General features: G+C 37.4%; 2 protein-coding genes across 4 annotated transcripts in view; one reads left to right on the top strand and one right to left on the bottom strand.

Annotated features, from left to right (window-relative positions):
* Positions 1–831: 831 nt before the first annotated feature.
* Positions 832–9,217, top strand: LOC136815051 (zinc finger protein Xfin-like). The gene is made up of 3 exons (XM_067071489.1): positions 832–950; positions 3,589–4,160; positions 4,382–9,217. The coding sequence occupies exons 2-3, from the start codon at positions 3,656–3,658 to the stop codon at positions 9,133–9,135; spliced, it is 5,259 nt and encodes a 1,752-aa protein (XP_066927590.1). The 5' UTR covers positions 832–950; positions 3,589–3,655; the 3' UTR covers positions 9,136–9,217.
* Positions 9,218–12,733: 3,516 nt separating this feature from the next.
* LOC136815047 (serine/threonine-protein kinase 38-like) overlaps positions 12,734–17,608 on the bottom strand; it is a 30,767-nt gene continuing 25,892 nt past the window's right edge. For all 3 annotated transcript variants that reach the window (XM_067071483.1, XM_067071482.1, XM_067071484.1), the window contains exons 7-13: positions 16,634–16,751; positions 16,262–16,401; positions 15,743–15,801; positions 15,117–15,267; positions 14,536–14,728; positions 14,044–14,132; positions 12,734–13,849 (exon numbers count right to left, since the gene is read on the bottom strand). In XM_067071483.1, the coding sequence (XP_066927584.1) occupies positions 13,737–13,849; positions 14,044–14,132; positions 14,536–14,728; positions 15,117–15,267; positions 15,743–15,801; positions 16,262–16,401; positions 16,634–16,751 (863 nt within the window). In that variant the 3' untranslated portion in view covers positions 12,734–13,736. The remainder of the gene's footprint in view (positions 13,850–14,043; positions 14,133–14,535; positions 14,729–15,116; positions 15,268–15,742; positions 15,802–16,261; positions 16,402–16,633; positions 16,752–17,608) is intronic.

The following is a 17,608-nucleotide window of genomic DNA, read 5'->3' as shown; positions in this document are numbered from 1 at the left end:
TATAAAATTGGTGTGGACGCGCCGTGAAGCTCTGAGTTTCAAATAAGAATTTAGTCAACACTCATTTTGATATCTATAGATATGAATAAAACAACACCCAATCTCAAATCACAATCGTTTTTCATAGTTATTTTCCGAGAAGGATTTGTGCATAGGGTACAGAGGACTGGTAAAGAGGAAGGGGTGCGTGCACATTGTGAAGTAAAATATTCTTGTGTTCCTAGATTATTTGGCTCTATAAAAGGAGTATACCCGGGGCACCTTTTCACTGCTCAAGAGCTGCACTGTATAGTAAGGGTATGATTTTAAAGCTAAATTTTTGCTGGTACACGCCGTTGCTTAGAAATCGAGAGCACCCCCCCCCCTCGGAGTATAAGATAGAAGAAAAAGGTCCTGATTGGCTATTGAATAGGACTGTACATGAATGTTCATTGGATATTGAATATTAATGATACAGGGGTGTCGGTAGGGAAATCTCACATGAATTTTATGAATGATACAGGCATCATACAAAGTTAAGATCTTATTTTGAGACAGGTGTTTACACGAATCCACTGAGATAGAGGCGAAGATGTTGGTCTTTGAGTAAAACACAGAAATCTGGATTGAATCAGATTGAAATGATATTACTTTAGTTATAATTATTCATTCAAAACACGATGCATCTGATTGTCACTATAGCAACTAATATCCCAAGATGCACTGCAATATATCATAATTGAAACTGATACTTGTTAAGAAGACTGTGTCAACAGCAAACTTTTATTTTGAACTTTCATTTCTACTTAAGTCTTTCTCATCATTAAAATGTTCTTATTTTTTTATCGTTACAGCAAAAAATAATAAATATCCATGCAATTTGACAAGGACATTTATATGAAACAGAACCACCAGGAAAGATATATCTTATTTGTCGATACTATAGAAAGACCATAATATCGTTTTAGAAGGTAAGACCTTTTTTAATTACATTGTAAAATGTTGTTTGTCTCATCTACACCAGTTTTCTCGTACACCCTTGTCTCAAAATTGATTCGGGTTCACTTATAATGTCCTTGATTTTCAATTGGGAGAAAATCTTTTGGGCAAGAATTGATAGGGATTCTTTGATACTGTGCTTGCTTGCTTTGCTTGAGTAAATCAATCGCGCTCAGAAGCTCATTTTATATTCACGCCAAATCTAGATGAAGAAGACTGAAGGTCTTTAGAATGAATACTTGACATGTGCGGAGTCCTCAGAACCTGATCGGAGATCTTGGATATATAGTTGCCTTTCCATGAAATTTATATTTTGGTTGTATTTGAAGACTGGTAGACCTGAAAACCATCATAATGTTATTTATAACAACTGTTAAATATAATTCCATCTCCGATTAAATACTTGTGATACCATTATGATGATGGTGTCGTTATTGACAATAGAATAAGATTCAAGTTTGTTATGTCAAATCTGTGTGTTCACATTTGGAGATATTTGATCTAACGATGACAGCTTATAATTGTTCTGTTTCTTTGTTGATATGAAATGTGAATTGAGGTCTGTTTGAATTTTACTGCAATCTGTCGCTCTTTTATGTGTTGGAGATTGTTCGAGGAGTATTGATTTTGCACTGACAGAATATTTCTTGGTGTTTTGTTTTAATCATTCAAATTTCAAAGCTATATTCTATGTTTGTTATTGTTCATGGTGAATGTTTAGAAATCGAACAGGTTTTACTACCTTCGACACGTATAGATTATAGCCTCGCTTTTGATTACCCAATCTTTGTTTTGCATAACTTTATTTTGCCAAACGTTTAGACTAATATATCCTTCACTTTGGTCCTTCCAGGCTTAGGAGGTGTAATTAATCTACTCAGTTTTCTCAACTTACTTTCTCTGATTTAACATAAGTTTCCTTCAAAGGAAGACTCGGGAAAAATGTATTATGTTTAAGAAATCTCATACTGACTTTAAAAGTTAGCGTACTTACTTGACTGGTAGTGGTACCAACATATCAACGAGGAAAAGCGGGCTTCTCCCAAACGATAAGGACTATTATACTTATGAAAAAGGCGATAGCATTGCACATCTATATATTAATAGCCGTAGTCTGTATGTCAGTTTGTTTTTTGTTGGTTTGTTTGTTTTTTGTGTGTCACTTTCGTTTTCGCAAGCAATGTTCTTTTAAAAGATGACTTTTGCTTCTTGCTCCACAAATGTGTTAAATCAGATTCGCGCCGTTTTATGAAAACTTTGTTTTGATTGATAGATTAGACTTTTTTCTTTTTTTTTCTTTCTTTTCTTTTGTTTTATGTTTTCGAATGTAATTAACGACCTTATTTGATTTGAGACATTCGAATTCTTTTCAAAACAAAAGAAATCTTTTAAACAGAATCTGTTAAAGAAAAGAACAAATGTAAAATAAAACACAAGAATCACAAGACAAGTTTGTTAGAACAACAGCAACATTAAAAATACATTCGATGGTGGTAAAAACTAGAATTCTTTCTTCGTAAAAAGGGACCTTTAAACATGTATGTCGATTATTATATTGCTGTAAATCCAAGTCATTGTTGAATTTGTTGAAATAAAGAGAAGAAAGAAGGGAAATTGTGTGAATTTTAATTCACTTTTTGGAACTAATTTGACCAAATTTCTATCTTTCTGGGGGTAAAAAGTTGAAATGTTCCTATTTTTCCAATTCTTAGTGGGACTGAAGTTTGATCTTCCGATTTTTCAAACTGCCATGTTTCAAAAAAAGCACCCTTAAGGCCGGCACATACCCATACCCATACCCTTCTCCCCCGGGCTGCCTTTTTTCGACGAATCGCGTGTCATGTCTATTATTTCACTCCGCTTATCTTGACATCAAAGTTTTCCTAAACATCAAGAACTACGGCAAATATAACACGAGCGAAGCGAGAAAAAAATCTAATTGCAGAGCCGTCTCGGACGTCGCTGGTCGCCGGTATGGTGTAATTTGGGAATGACGCCGTTTCTGTTTTCTGATCATTTTTGCCAAAAAAATCTTTTTCAAAATATGGTTAAAAGATACGTCACCCGGGAAGGGTAGAGTCAAACTTTGATTTCATCGTGTTGAAGCCACCTTCCCATTATGCGTTCAGCAAACAGCTAAACCGGCGTGCGACGCCGGGCACCGGCTAGTTATACTTTATTGCGAAGACCCTTTTTGAAGTTTAACCTTCTGTAGACATCGTTCTGTTTTTCTCCGGACTTCCTTGATATCATTAGTATGTTATTTCTTATTGAACTTCTCTGCCACAAGTCAACATATTACTGTGAGTCGAATGAGGGCGCGCATTCTTGACAATATCTTCATCGTTTTTGATGGTGATTGTGAAGAAAAGTCCAGTCAATGTGGAAAAGAGCTGTGAAAAAATGTCAGATCCTAGAAACTTTGATTCGAAAAGCTTGAACATAATGGCGAAAACATGCTTTGTTTTAAGATTGGTCTTTTGGTTTAAGCTATTCAGTCGGGGTTGTGAAGGGCCACCAGAAAGATTACAGTAGGAAATCTTGCTCTATTGCATTTGCTTTCCCGAACCATTTCCTAGCTTTTTAAGTCTCTTTTATTTCTTTCTACAGAATCATCAAAAACAAAGACCATATTGATCAACGGTGACGTCACCACCACACCAAACGACCACCAGAGATGGATAATTCCATCGAAGTTTTCAACTGTCCATTATGTTCATTCTGTGAGACAGGACTTGATCGGTTGGTCAAACATATCCGTCAACACATCAAACCGGAACCAAGACCAATCTCTCAACTTGATGTTGTTACCACTGATGATTCTCCGATTCTACCAAGAGATCAGGAAGAGTCGAACCAACACAAGGAGAATCGTCTTGACGGTTACATCACCAATTTGTCCTCTAAAGAGAATCCACATCCACCATTGACCAATTTATTCTCGTCTACTGGCAATGACGAAGATGAGGAAATGCCATCACCAAAGATTGGCGAGGTTCAATCTCTAACAGAACCCAAGAAACCAGATTCAATACCATCATCAGAATTTCAACATTCTAAACCACCGCCAGCCCAACAACCTCATATTCAGTTGACTGCATTACCAAATGATTTACCATCTCCCCATATGTTGAATGCGGAGGTCCAACCCATGTTACACCCAATACAAATCTCGCCTCCAGGTAAGCATCGACTTATTTCCTTTCCTTTTCACTGTCTCAGTGACCTTGTGGAAATAAAAAGGAGGGATAAATTGAAAGAACTAAGACTGATAGGGATAGGGATAGAAAATTGCCTGCTTTTATTCCACGCCTACCGGTTCGCCCGACCAAAACTTGCACGACTCGTGGTCAGGCTCTCTGAAAATGTCATATTTTAACACCGCTATTTATTTTATTTTAAGGCGTGCAACCACAACCAGCCATGCCTCCTCATTCAGCTATGATGTACATCCGTAAGGAATCGTCCAAATACGTCAAACTACATCCAAACTATACACATGCACCACAGTACAAACCGTTCGTCCACGCTGAACAATACATACCAATCGCACCAGCCAAACCAGGAAATTATCAGGACGGTAAAGTAGTTCCAATGGAGATTCATGAAGCCTACCATAGACCGCCACCGCCCCAAGCTAATCATCAGTATCCCGCCCAACAACATCATCAACGCGGAAAACCAGGCCCAAGACCTATGGAGATCCACACTGCTTACCAAGTTCAACCCAACTACCATCCTCCGCCCCAGCAGCATTATGCTTCGCACCAGAGACCGCCCAAAGGACACCCTCATCATCATCAACAACCAGTTTTCCAAACTCAACTTCAAACTCGCGTTGAAACCGCCCAACAAAGTATACCAATGCCTCATGTTGGATTCCCTAATAACGGACAAATGTACATTAGCCCAGAACAATTAATGAAAATGACAGGGAATCCAGCCTCGCTTGACCAACTGGCTGGTATGCTTGTGATCCCTTTAAAAAAGACAGCCGAAGTCGCCATCCAAACAGATCCGGTTGAATTCAACGCTCCAACAAAGAAAAAGGAGAAATCTGAAATTTCATCTTCTGTACAAACTGATTTAAAAATGCAATTTATTACCGAGGCTTCTCGGTATGCACCGGAAACGATTTTCGGTCAAATTCGTTCGTTGGATTCGTTATTCGAGTGTTTGATATGTGCCGACGAATTCGCCGGTAATGCACAACTACAAGACCACATGCGGGCCACCCATCAACACGTGTGCGAGAATTGTTTCCATGCTAGTAACAGTATACAAGAACATAATGCTCATATTTCCGAATGTGGAAAATATGATGGCGAAATGTTATGCATGGACTGTAATAATTGTTTCTCGTCTGTTAAAAAGTTGAACCAACATCGTATTAAAGTTCATAATGTACGAATGCCGTTCCGTTGCGGCGTGTGTAACCAACCGTTTGAATCCCACCCGGCGGTTATGGAACACATGGCTACGCACGATAACAACGCACCCGAATTCAAATGTCGTTATTGTACTAAAGTGTTTCACAATGCTGAAGCGTTAAATAAACATTTTCAAAGACATAAAGAAGTTGATGTTGAACATCAATGCCGTTTCTGTGGAAAATCGTTTAAGACGGATGCGTTTTTGAAAGATCATATCGGCACCGCTCACGTTATAAGAGATGAAATCGAACAAGTGCCACAACCGCCACGCGTTAGTTTTCGCAACAATCAAGCCTCGGTTTCACGCTCTCAGCAATCAACTGGATCCGGTGTCCCGACGACGGTCAGCTCAAATACGAATAGAAAATACTTTTTGTGTCGATACTGTGATTTAGCATTCAAAAACAAAGAACTTTTATCACGACACGTTAAACAATGTTCTAAAAACGGTGGCAGTGACGTGACAACGTACGTTTGCGACGTCTGTAAAGAATTCTTCCCAACCGACGATGCACGTAAACTACACTTAAAGAACGACCATCGCCGACAGAATGGTTACCGTTGTCCGAAATGCTCCAAAGTGTATCGGACGTGGACGCGATTGAAATTTCACACCAAACAACAACATTTAAAGAAGAACTGTCCTGACTGTTCTGCCGTTTTCACTAAAGAGCACGTCTTACGCAAGCACCGTGAGGACGTCCACGGTAAATCAACTGCCGAAGAAGGTGATCGTATCTATAAATGCAGTGACTGTAATTTGACATTGTATACGCTCACAGATCTAACCATGCATAGACGTACTGTACATCCGGATCGTAAATCTAAGACATCCTCGGCCGCTGAGTTTTCGTCAAATGCTACTATGCTGAGCTTCATCGATAACCAAAGCAACAACATCAGTTCTACAATGGAAGAGGCGTCAAATAAAAGCCACCCTACGCCGCCATTAACAGTCATCAAACCAAAGAAAGAACCACCTGTCAATCACGCCCTTAACGCCAATGGTCTTGATAAGCCGTACCAATGCGAACGTTGTAATTCAACATTCGATTCTGAGAAACGTTTGAAGAATCACTTGGGACTAACTCATGGCGAACGACCATTCTTGTGTGAGCTTTGCAACAAACGTTTCCAATATTCAAGTCAAATCGTCTGGCATATGAAGAATCACCAGAATCGACCAGCTGGCTCTCTCACCAAGACTGCTGGCAAGTTATGGAAACCAAAGAATTTCCATGGCAAAATCAAAAGCAAGCTACCTTTTGTTTGCCAGTTCTGTGGTGCTGCATTCAAGGCTGAGAAACTTCTTAAAAATCACAAAGGAGTTGCTCACAAGATCAAATTATTCACCTGCTACATTTGCTCATCAAAACATGGGCATTCCACCGAACTTATTTGGCATATTCGAACATGTAAAGCTAAATTTGCACGTGATAACCCAGGAGCAGCTTTACCTGAAGAATTACCTGAAGAAGAAGGAACCAACGCATCACAAGAGGACGAAGCGTACGAAAAACCTATGGAGGAAAATGGTGATTTTGCGCCCGACCCTTATACCCAGAATGCAATGGAAGAAGAGGAAGAGGAAATGGATTTACACTCGACTAATATCCAACTTTCCAAAGATGAGGCAGACGAGCTTCTTCAGAATGATCCGGAGTACGACCACGGACGTGGTGAATACACATGTCCGTTGTGTAAGAAGACGACAAAATCCATCACCGGTATGAAGACACATTACGGACGGGTCCACGGTATCTGGGCGAAAGAAAGCTCACATAAATACCCGAACGGACATAAAATTACTATCTGGCCATGTCGTAATTGTGATCAAGAGTTTAATACATTTGAAAGTATTCAAGCGCATTGTTTAGAAGAACACGGTTTGACTGTCAGTAAAGAGGATATTGATTTTGAAACACGACAAGAGTTTGTGGAAACTAAAACTCCATCAACGAACTCGAAAATTATACAGGGGTTGTATACCTGTCAAACGTGTGGAGTTTCGTTCGATAATTCGAAATCCATTCGTGTTCACACATTCAAGAAACACGGTATTATCTTGAATGACGTCACTCTAAAAGAATGTCGTAATGACTCTGATACGCCATCGCCGGCTAAGAACGCCAATGAGACGACTCCAGTTTCGTTTATTAAAGATGAGGGAATTGCTTCCATGGTAACCAGTAACACCGAAGTCAAACCACCGGAAGACGAATTACGCTACAAATGTCCAAATTGCGTGTCACAATTTCGAAGCACGAAAGCTCTGCGTGTCCATTCGTACAAGAGGCATAATATTATACTTTCAAAGAACGAAATGAGCGAAAGTAAAATATGGGTGACGCCGTTAACGCAAGAGTACAATCGAGCGCCGAATCAACCAACTAAAGGACACGATTTAGTTGATGCTCCAAGTCCTTGTGATCGCTGTGGTCGTGTTTTTGGTAATTATCGCGCCCTGTTCACGCATTATCGGCAAGCGCATCGCATCACAGAACCAAACCACGTGTTCGTCCCACGAAAGCCTTCTCGCACCGAACTGTCCATTCAAAACAATGACGAAACGAAAGAAAACCAAGCCAGTAAATCGCCAGAGATCATCGGTGACCGGTCCAAAGTGAAGCAGTATCCGGAAGAAGCTGCATCCGTTGACTGCCCGAAATGCGGACGCACTTTCACCAACCATAAATCATTCGTCGCGCATCTTTACTCAGCCCACAAAGTCTCTAAAGATCAATATTGTCTCTACTGGCCAAATGGTATCCCTGTTTTACCACGTGAAAGTTCGACATGCCCAACCTGCAACAAGGAGTGTTTAGACGAGCGTGCTATGCGCATACATATGTTTAAAGCTCACGGTACTCATTACAGGGACTATTGTAATGATCTGAATTCAAATAAATCTGATTCTTTGGGAAGTCCAGAGGGTCTTGTTACCATGGTGAACGAAACCTCCTTTGTTGGTATGGACGTCTCGAATGAACACCTTGATTTGACGTGTTACGTCTGTAGTAAAGTTCTTAAGAATCGGAAAGCGTTGCAATCACATGAATTCGGTGAGCACGGTATCCGATGGGAAGGCGGACAACGTCTTTTTCCAGAAGAGGCATCTGGCATTAAGAGTGAGTTTTCAATGATCGGTAATGGCTCACTACATTCTACGTCACCCGTCAGTAAAGTCTCGACGCCGAATTCGGGCGCCGACAATAAGCCTTTCGTTTGCTCAATTTGCGAGGCGTCGTATCACAACCGGAGAGCCATGACAACACATTTGTGCCGAGTCCACAAATATAAGAAAGAAGATGTTAAAGCTTACTTCGCCGAATCTTATGCAGAGGAAGGTTTATCTATGTCACCTTTTGTTGATAATATTAACTCATTGTCACCAACCGAGGCTAAGGGAGTCAATGGTGTTGATCATAATGATGACGTAATGATACCGAAAGATGACGTCATTGATGACGATGATAAAAGTGAAGACGGGGGTTTTGTTATTGATGAAAGTGATAAAATGATGGTTGAAAATGATGAGGATATAGTTCATATTTTACCGCGTGATGTTGGTGATGATTATGGTGGAGATAATTTGTATAATGGAGATAATGTTCATAATGGATTAAATGAAAATGACGGAGATAATGATATTCCAGTAGTTGTCCCCTCTTCTGCTGAGAAAAGTGTTTTAAATGGAAATGCTCGCCCTATAGCTATCGCATAGTATCAATTTTTTTATTTATATATACAGAAGTTTTGAAAAAGCTAGTTAATCGAGATTTGACCAAAGCCTTCAGAAATTAGGTTCTGGCAATAATTAATGCTTACTTGTGCTGAAGACATGTCCTTTTGAAATTTCTAGAACAAAATTTTTATAGCGTCTGCAGTTTTCGTGATACACGTTTTTTTTATATAAGAACATAAGGCTTCGAGGCCCAAAAATTTAAGAACATTCTAAGAACATTCTAAGGCTCTAGAGACTTAAAAACATGCATTTTCTTAATAAAATTACACCAAAATGCTCAGAAAATGCTGAAAATAAGAACATTTTAAGAACATTTTTAGGCTTCAAATCCAAAAAACTAAGAACATCCGAAGGCTTCGAAAATTTTTGACGTTCTTATAAAAAAAACGTGTAATATATCAATGATCAGATCGTATTGATCATGCCTTAAATATACATTTAATTCACTGTAGACCTTTTACTTGGAGGCATAGGATGTAATCAGTTTTTAATATAAGTTTTTTTAAAGTCTCTAAAGGTCTTCTTTATTCATACTGTTCTTTTGATAATTTTTATTTCATATTTTTTGGCTACGATTTTTTTAGAAACGTTTTTTGAAGGTTTTTTGATGATAAAACTAACATTATTCCCACCACTATCTGACGGGTACTTGAGGACCTTTTTGGTAATTTTTCAAATTTTACGAGAAGTTTTCAAAATGATTTTTACTAATTATGTATCATTAGTTTTTACAGATAATGTAGAAAAATATTTCATATTTGGCAATAATTTCTCAACATAGAAAATTTGTTCCCTTTTTTGCTAGTTTAAAGCGACATTCCTTTTTTTGTAAAAAACTCGTAATAAAGATTTTATCGCCATTTTATATACATTATTCGAAAGAAATATTATTATTATGATGACATAGAATGTGACATCGTCATCTTCTGTCTATGCATAGAATACACCTTTTCGACCGTAGTCAGGCGCGCGAGCAACTTAATTATTTAATACACCTATTTCCTATTAGCAGATTCATGCAAAAGTCACGAAAAAACGTCGAGTAAACAAACTTTTGATTGGCGGAGGCATGCAAAGATTACCTCATACTCTGGACATTTTGAAAAATATGCTTGTATATGCAATATTTCAGCCAATCAGAGACTTTCTCGACGTTTTTCGTGACTTTTTTACATGAATCCGCTAATAGGAAACACGTGTATTATCCCCCTTAACTCGATCCAATCCTTTTTTGACACATTTTTCTATTGTCTATAGGTGCGAAAAAAGGACTAGGACGGTTTTAGTGGGATAATGTGGACAAAAAAATACCCCACTGTAATTGGTGGCTAAGCTCGAAAAGGTTTATTCTTCGCTTATTTCGATTCCCTAAAATATCTACCTTTATATCGTCACTTGGTGGTAGTTGGTAACCGCATTAAGGCCGGGGAAAATTTTCGTCGGGGAAAATATTCGTCACTTGTCCAAAATTTCGTCACTTTTCCCCGACGAAGTTTTCCCCGAGCACACATGTAGCACACATTTTTGGAGTGAATGCAGCTAAATTTTGCGGGAATTAATTTTGGGGGATGGCGGGAAAAATTAAATTTGGTTGCAGCTTATAAAAAATCAAAAAATAATGAAAGGGGGCTCGCGTTTATCAGGCACCTGAGATTACGTTACAAACTCTCGAGAACTGCCTCTCGAAGGAAATCTTTTGAATTAATTAAATTCGTAGAACAGGTGAAAACTTGGAAACTCGAATTTCAAAATAAAAACACGCCCTCTATTAATAAGCCTATTACCATGAAATTTTGGGTTTGCGGCCACTTGTCTGGTTTTAAAGACTCTGACCATAGTCAAGAAAGATCAGTTGAAGAGTACTTACCAATTTAATTACAAAAATGACGTTATGAACTTGAAAAAGACGTTAATAAAATGATTTATTATCCGACGTGCGTAAATAGCGACATTTGGTTGGCTTCTTTGCTGTCCAATACCGAGTTTATGTATGTGTGTTTTTCAGCGACGGAGACGGTAAGGTTCTAATTTGAGTAGGTCCTGACCAGCTGAGGACGACGGTAAATCAGCACTTTTACCGTCCTCGATTTTGCGGGGCGGAATTGCGGGTTTTTCCAAATCGCTTCAGTCACTCTACCGTCCTCAAAAGTGCAAATACATAAACTCGGTAATATTTTCGAATATATAGCTTCCATGGGGGCTATATATTTCAAAAATTGACGTCACACAACGAGTTCAATGACAATTGAGTATCTTCTTTTTGACGTTACGTCACAAAATAAAAATAAGACTTTTGAATAAAAAACTCCCCAGATTTACATGCATGTAAATTGGAATTATGTTTGAAAACGAGAAATATTTCGCACGCCCAATATTTTTGCATATTTGATTCGACTTTGTCCAGTAACTGCTGAGTTTCCATAACTCGAACGGCTAAGAGGAATGAAAATTTATTCGAATTATAGAGACATTTGAGTAATGGAGACTCATTTAAGAGTTTCTTAGCTGAAAAAATCTTTAGCGTAAAAAACTTAATTTTCGCGAGGGATAAGAGTTTGAAAATTTTTGTGAGGGATTATATTTCGCGAGTAAGGTGAAATTCGCGAAAATTCGCAAAATATAATCCCCGCGAAAGTTTGTATCCTTAAGGTAACAAAAACACATATTGACCAATTTTTAGCTCGTTCCTTTTGGCTAAAATCTCCATACTTACATAAGTGAAATATTTATAAAGCCACGATACCTCTCATACTTACATAAGTGAAATATTTATAAAGCCACGATACCTCTCACGTCAGAAACTTAGTACCCTGGCATGAAATATTTCTGAAATTGTACAACCCTGTGTCACACCCACTGGAAAAAATGCACTCCATGAAAATCATCCTACTGGATTTTTTTAACCCGAGAACAATTTTCTATTTCCAAGAAGCCCCGAACGAGGCTGTGAAACAGGGGTGTTATTTGTGATATAAGATGAGGCGGGGGGGGGGGGAGTCGTAGAAAATTGAAACAAATTGAATATATGTATCTCATAGAAGAGTTGTAAATAAATTCTCTATTTCCTTTTAACTTGACAAAAAAATCGCTCGGTATCTCGCACTCACCGTCACACTTTATACAATAGTTTTTTTACACTAAATTAATAAATTAAAGTAATTTTTTTTCAATTTACTTTCTAGAGGTTTTTCTAGCTCGTCAAAATCACACTTTCAAAACTTGGAGGTAACAGTAAAACAACAAAAATAAAATAATCATGGAGGACAATGGAGAGAAAACAAAAGAGAGTTGAAAAAGCAAAAGAGATCCGAAAATAGGCATCGAGTTTAGAAGATATATCCAGAAAACCTGACCTATCAAGGTTATCTATCTATCTGCAGATTACAATATACATAATTGGCAGGAAAAACAGTATCACTGTTTAGCAAACGACTTTTTCAATTTCACAGGTTAGAAAAATACCTCGTACATTTGAAAGGACAGTACTTAGTCTTCCGTCAAAGAAAACTCTTCTTCTCTCAAAAGAAAAAGGTACTGTATTAAATTTTAAAAATAGTAAATCAACTACGTATGATAATTAAAGTTTACTAAAATTTGTGTAAGCATTTTTTTCATTAATTATTACTTGCATACTTTTACAATTCGTATTTGTATTTCTTGATTGCTCCTTTCAAAATTTAATGCTGTGCGTACATTAAAGACTATATATTGAAATTGAACATAAAACTTTTTTTTAGAATACAACTTTAAGCCCTTTCTGCAACTGAAAGTAATTTTTACCACTTAGACCAGCTAAGATGAAAAGTCCTTCAAGTTGACCAATAGGGAATATAGAAAAACATGTTTTCAGAAGATAGCCTTTAGTCAGTACAACAGAAAATCCAAATGTTTGAACAAGGGAGACAACCAACAGTTACTTTTTCTTTATTAATATATAAAAATTTCAGCCAGGACAAAAATAAGGGCTGTCAACATATCAATAAAACTTAAACTGAAGAAGAATTTGTCTTCACAAATGAACCAGAGACCAAAAGGAAGAAAAGTCATTTTGCTTTCCATCTAGTCAAGAAAGAGAGGTTAGGATATGATGCCATCATGTGGTAGGTAGGTACCTGAATTATTGATTTTTCACCCAATAGTCACAAACGTCTTTAAAATCAATTTTGGCAACCATTAATTCGTAAGCCAGCCATTTACAACAACCAAAGGTAGCTTTGAAACGCAACTTCGCCAAATTCACCTCCCTCCTTGTAGACAAGAAGTTAGGTAATCTGGTGTACGTAAAAACACAATTGTCTTTATGAGAGAATCCAAGCGTGTTTCATGAATTCAACATGGATAGGTACAGGTCGCTTCCATAAAATAGAAAGCTGAATTTTCACCAAATATATATAATTTTTCTTTTAAAACGTGACTATAATTCCAATCCACTTCAAGATCATCTTTATTCTACAGCTAAAAAAGACCACGATATTGGACTACTCAATCATGGTAGAACAACACACAATCCAATTCTCTTTTCTCCATTAAGGCTAAAGTTGTGTTACCAGTGTGGCGTATACGAAAAGATTTTTCCATCATCACAGCGGTAAATTCTTCAAGCCCCTTTGTGTAAGTCCTTCGAATCTTTTGAAAGTATAATTTAGGAAGACCCAATCTTTATTGTTTGTTTCGCTCTTCTCTGGGATAGCATCTGTAAAAGGAGAGGAATTTACAGTTTAATCGTCAGGCTATAATAAATCAGAGATTTGCCAGGAAAGCTTTGTTCACAAATAAGTAACGGAGAAAGGAAGGTACTAAGCTGAATCCACAAACTTTGATTTTAACATACAAGACAAAACAGAATAACGTGAATTCATTAATTTTCTAGAAATGAAGAATACTTACTCCAAGACAAATCGACATCAGGGAAGTCATCGAAATTAGACGTATCATCGATGCTTTTCACTTCGATTGGAATAGCAGCGGGACGATCCCTGAAAGAAAAGTAAGACTTGCTGATTGACAGGTTTGTCAATATATGGGGACAAGCTGGAGTTTTTACAAGCTCTTATTTGATTTGGTTGGTCGTTAAGATGTAATAAAAGAATTTTTCTAAAGAACGCGTCATCTCTATCACTTTAAATGACCAATTAGTGAAGTATCTTGTAAAAACTCCAGCTCATCCCAATATAAGCTCAACAAATTGATTCAGGAGAGCAGAATCAGACTTCCTCCAAGCCAGCCCACACCGCTGTCTCGTCGCTCACACAGTATCGTTAGATGACATGACTTTGTCCATCATTTGGGTCAAAAAGACATGTTGGACAAACTAAAAACCAAGGTCCAGGTCTAGGCAAATAACAACCAGATAATAAAAAAAAAACAGACAACATTTACCTTGTATGCTCCCAATCGACTCCTCTGAAGAAGGGATGTGTCTGTATGTCATCGATGCTTTGTTGATGTCTGCCCAGCCTCCTGTCAGCATCCGTACAGAAAGAAAGTATCAGGTTTTTCGAAGTATTCGTGATGGGCATCTCAACAGGGAAAACCAACGTCTCACGCCAGTTCATTACTTTCCTGTATGTTTCTGTAAGAAAAAGGAGATTTAGAAAATTTTAGGAATCAGAGATTACAATCTTTTCGAGTCTTTTCTCTAAATTTCGTTCCTGGCAAGGATGGTTTTGCATTGAACCAGATGTTTAAGTAAAAGAATTACCCCTCGAATAAACGCCCCTCATTTGGGAAATTTCTTTATGATCGCCCCCTCAATGAACGTCACTCTTGAGAACCAAAAAAATGAATAAACGTCCAGGGCGTTCACTCGAAGTAATACGGTAGTTGAGTTTTGTACTATTTGCGAAGAACATATTGCAATAACATAAGAATGACGCTAGCTTCCTTTTGTTCAAATTGCAACTGGAAGATTAAAATATCTGGAGATGAAAATGCATTATTGTTCCTTTCATTGTTTATACCTTGAGGAGTTTCGGAACAAAATGGCGGATAACCAATCAACATTTCGAACATGATAACACCCAGTGACCACCAATCACAAGATTTCTCGTACCCACTTTGCGTAAACACTTCGGGGGCGATATAATCCGGCGTGCCTACTGTTGAATATGCCTGTAAAATGAGAAAAAAATGATATCATGATAATTGTTCGAGCTTATATTTAGATTTCTTCTCGTTATATGCATTTCCATTAAAAATATTTGATTCCTAAATAACTTGAAACAACATAAATAACTACGGCTGCATATCAAATGTAAATAAAAAAATTAAACAGATTTAGCATCGTATTTTACGAAACTTGAACTTGATCGAGTCTCGACTTACAGATTACGTAATTCTCCCAGACAATTACGTAATCGATGGTGATATTATGTGGCACAATAATAGCAAGATATCAAACGTCTTTTCTCATTTTTAAAATACATTTTAAAGACAGTGAAAGAGGCATTAACAATTTAAGCAGATCATTTCGATAAGATGACATCGTTTGATTAAAATGCCACTAAATAAAATACTTTTAATGCCTTTCTTTGCTCATAATCCCAAAAAAAGAGGCAACTATTTTGAAACATGAATTTCAGCTTACCATTTGTCTTCTATTCCTTTTCCAAGTCATTGCTTTTTGCTTGGTTCCTATTGGGTCACCTACAAAATTATTCAAAAAGTTGGAAGGCCTTTCAAAATAGGCTTAAGAAAAAAAAGCGCTACTAACAATAATACTACCAAAATAAGATCTATTGGGCTCTTCCAGAAAAAAATCCGTCCATAGGGGATGGAGGATGAATTGTCGAGAGGTCCCAAAAAAGTCCTAAAAATTGCATACAGGGGTACATTTTGGTGTCCAGGGGTAATTCATTGAAAACATAATATATCCTCCACCCCCAATGAACAGATATTTTCTGGAAGAGTCCATTTAGATAATTTAAGTGGTTGAAGGAAAGTTTTGGGGCTCAAAGCAAAAAAAATAGCAGAGATTCTTTAAAATTTTCAAAAATTCGTGACAAAAAAACTAGTATTTCACTTTGCCTAGCCGGAAGAGCTTTGAACACTGAATTTTTACAGAAAGGAAAGTTTTTAACCAAAACAAAAATGATTAAAAACTTACATAACTCTGCTACGTTTGCAGGCGTAATGCCGCGGTAAAATTCTGTCCTGTGGGCTTTCTTCAAGCCGGTACACAAGCCAAAATCTGATAGTTTTATATGACCTCTTGCGTCCAGTAGTAGATTGTCTGGTTTAATATCTCTAGAAAATTAGAAAACAAAAATACAGTAAGATTTGACTTCAAAAGTTTCAAAATGCATTGGTTGACATATATAAGAAAATATAATAAACAACGCAAGGGAGGCATAGAAACCAGTAGAAACGTGCAATTTAGAAATAAGATAAACCTGGAAATAAATAAATAAAATAAGAAGAAAAAATCGCTAAAATGAAAAACAAACATTTAAAAATGAAGTGTCATGACTCATCTTACCTATGTATGAAACCCAAACTATGTATAAAGTTTATTGCTAGTATAGATTCTGCCATGTAGAATTGAGTCTGTGCTTCGGTGAATGTGTCTTTTCGTATTAGTAACGTCATCAAATCCCCTAAAAATCGAAAGTTTAAGGTTTACAGCAATCAGGGGGAAGTCTTAAATGGATTACAGCTATAATTCTAAACTTACCTGTTACATTTTTAGCTTTCCACAGGGTTAGAGCTATTGATCTAAAATCTGAAAACTAGATGCCTTATCCATAGTGGGCAGCACCCCTCCAACCCCCACCTGAATAAAGTCACCCCCACCTGCATAGGGTAACCCCCACCTGAAAAATGCTACCGACCCAACCCCCACCTTCTTGGACCACCCCCACCTAAATTCTGAAAAGTTTCCAACCCCCACCTGAAAAAGGTTTTTGACTGTTTTAACAATTTTGAGGGTAAGCAAGGTTAATCACTTGAAAATAATTTCTATGCTTTTTATACTTCATACATCTTTTGTTATAATTACTAGGTCACAGTGTGGATCTAAACCGCACTGAAACGACTGCCTTCCATCACGCATCACGCGAAAAAGCGCGCGCACGTTATTAACGCCTACATGTCATCTCCAGTACATTTTAGATTATTCATTGAAAACAGACTACAATATAGTCATTTTTCATGTCTCGATTATTCAATTCCGAATAAAAGACATTCAGGGAAAAAAAAGAGAAACACCTGGGTAATCTAGTTAAAAAAACCGAAAGTAAATGGTAGACAAAGTAATGAGCCAAGGCAAAACGAGATTAGCGTACCACTATGAAAGAAACCGCCTCCGGCGGTCGATTAGACTTGGGAAGAAATAGATTTTTACTGTCAATGTATATGTTTATGATGAGCAGGGTTGAAAGAAAGTTTTTGAGTCAAAATAAGAAAACTAGTAAATAAACTCTCCAACCCCCACCTGAAAAAAGTCACCCCCACC

The sequence above is a fragment of the Clytia hemisphaerica genome, unplaced genomic scaffold, assembly GCF_902728285.1.
Source record: "Clytia hemisphaerica strain Z4C2 unplaced genomic scaffold, Clytia hemisphaerica genome assembly, whole genome shotgun sequence".
Classification (NCBI taxonomy): domain Eukaryota; kingdom Metazoa; phylum Cnidaria; class Hydrozoa; order Leptothecata; family Clytiidae; genus Clytia; species Clytia hemisphaerica.
Note: the sequence above shows the minus strand (reverse complement) of the source record. Positions and strands in the feature narration are given on the sequence as shown.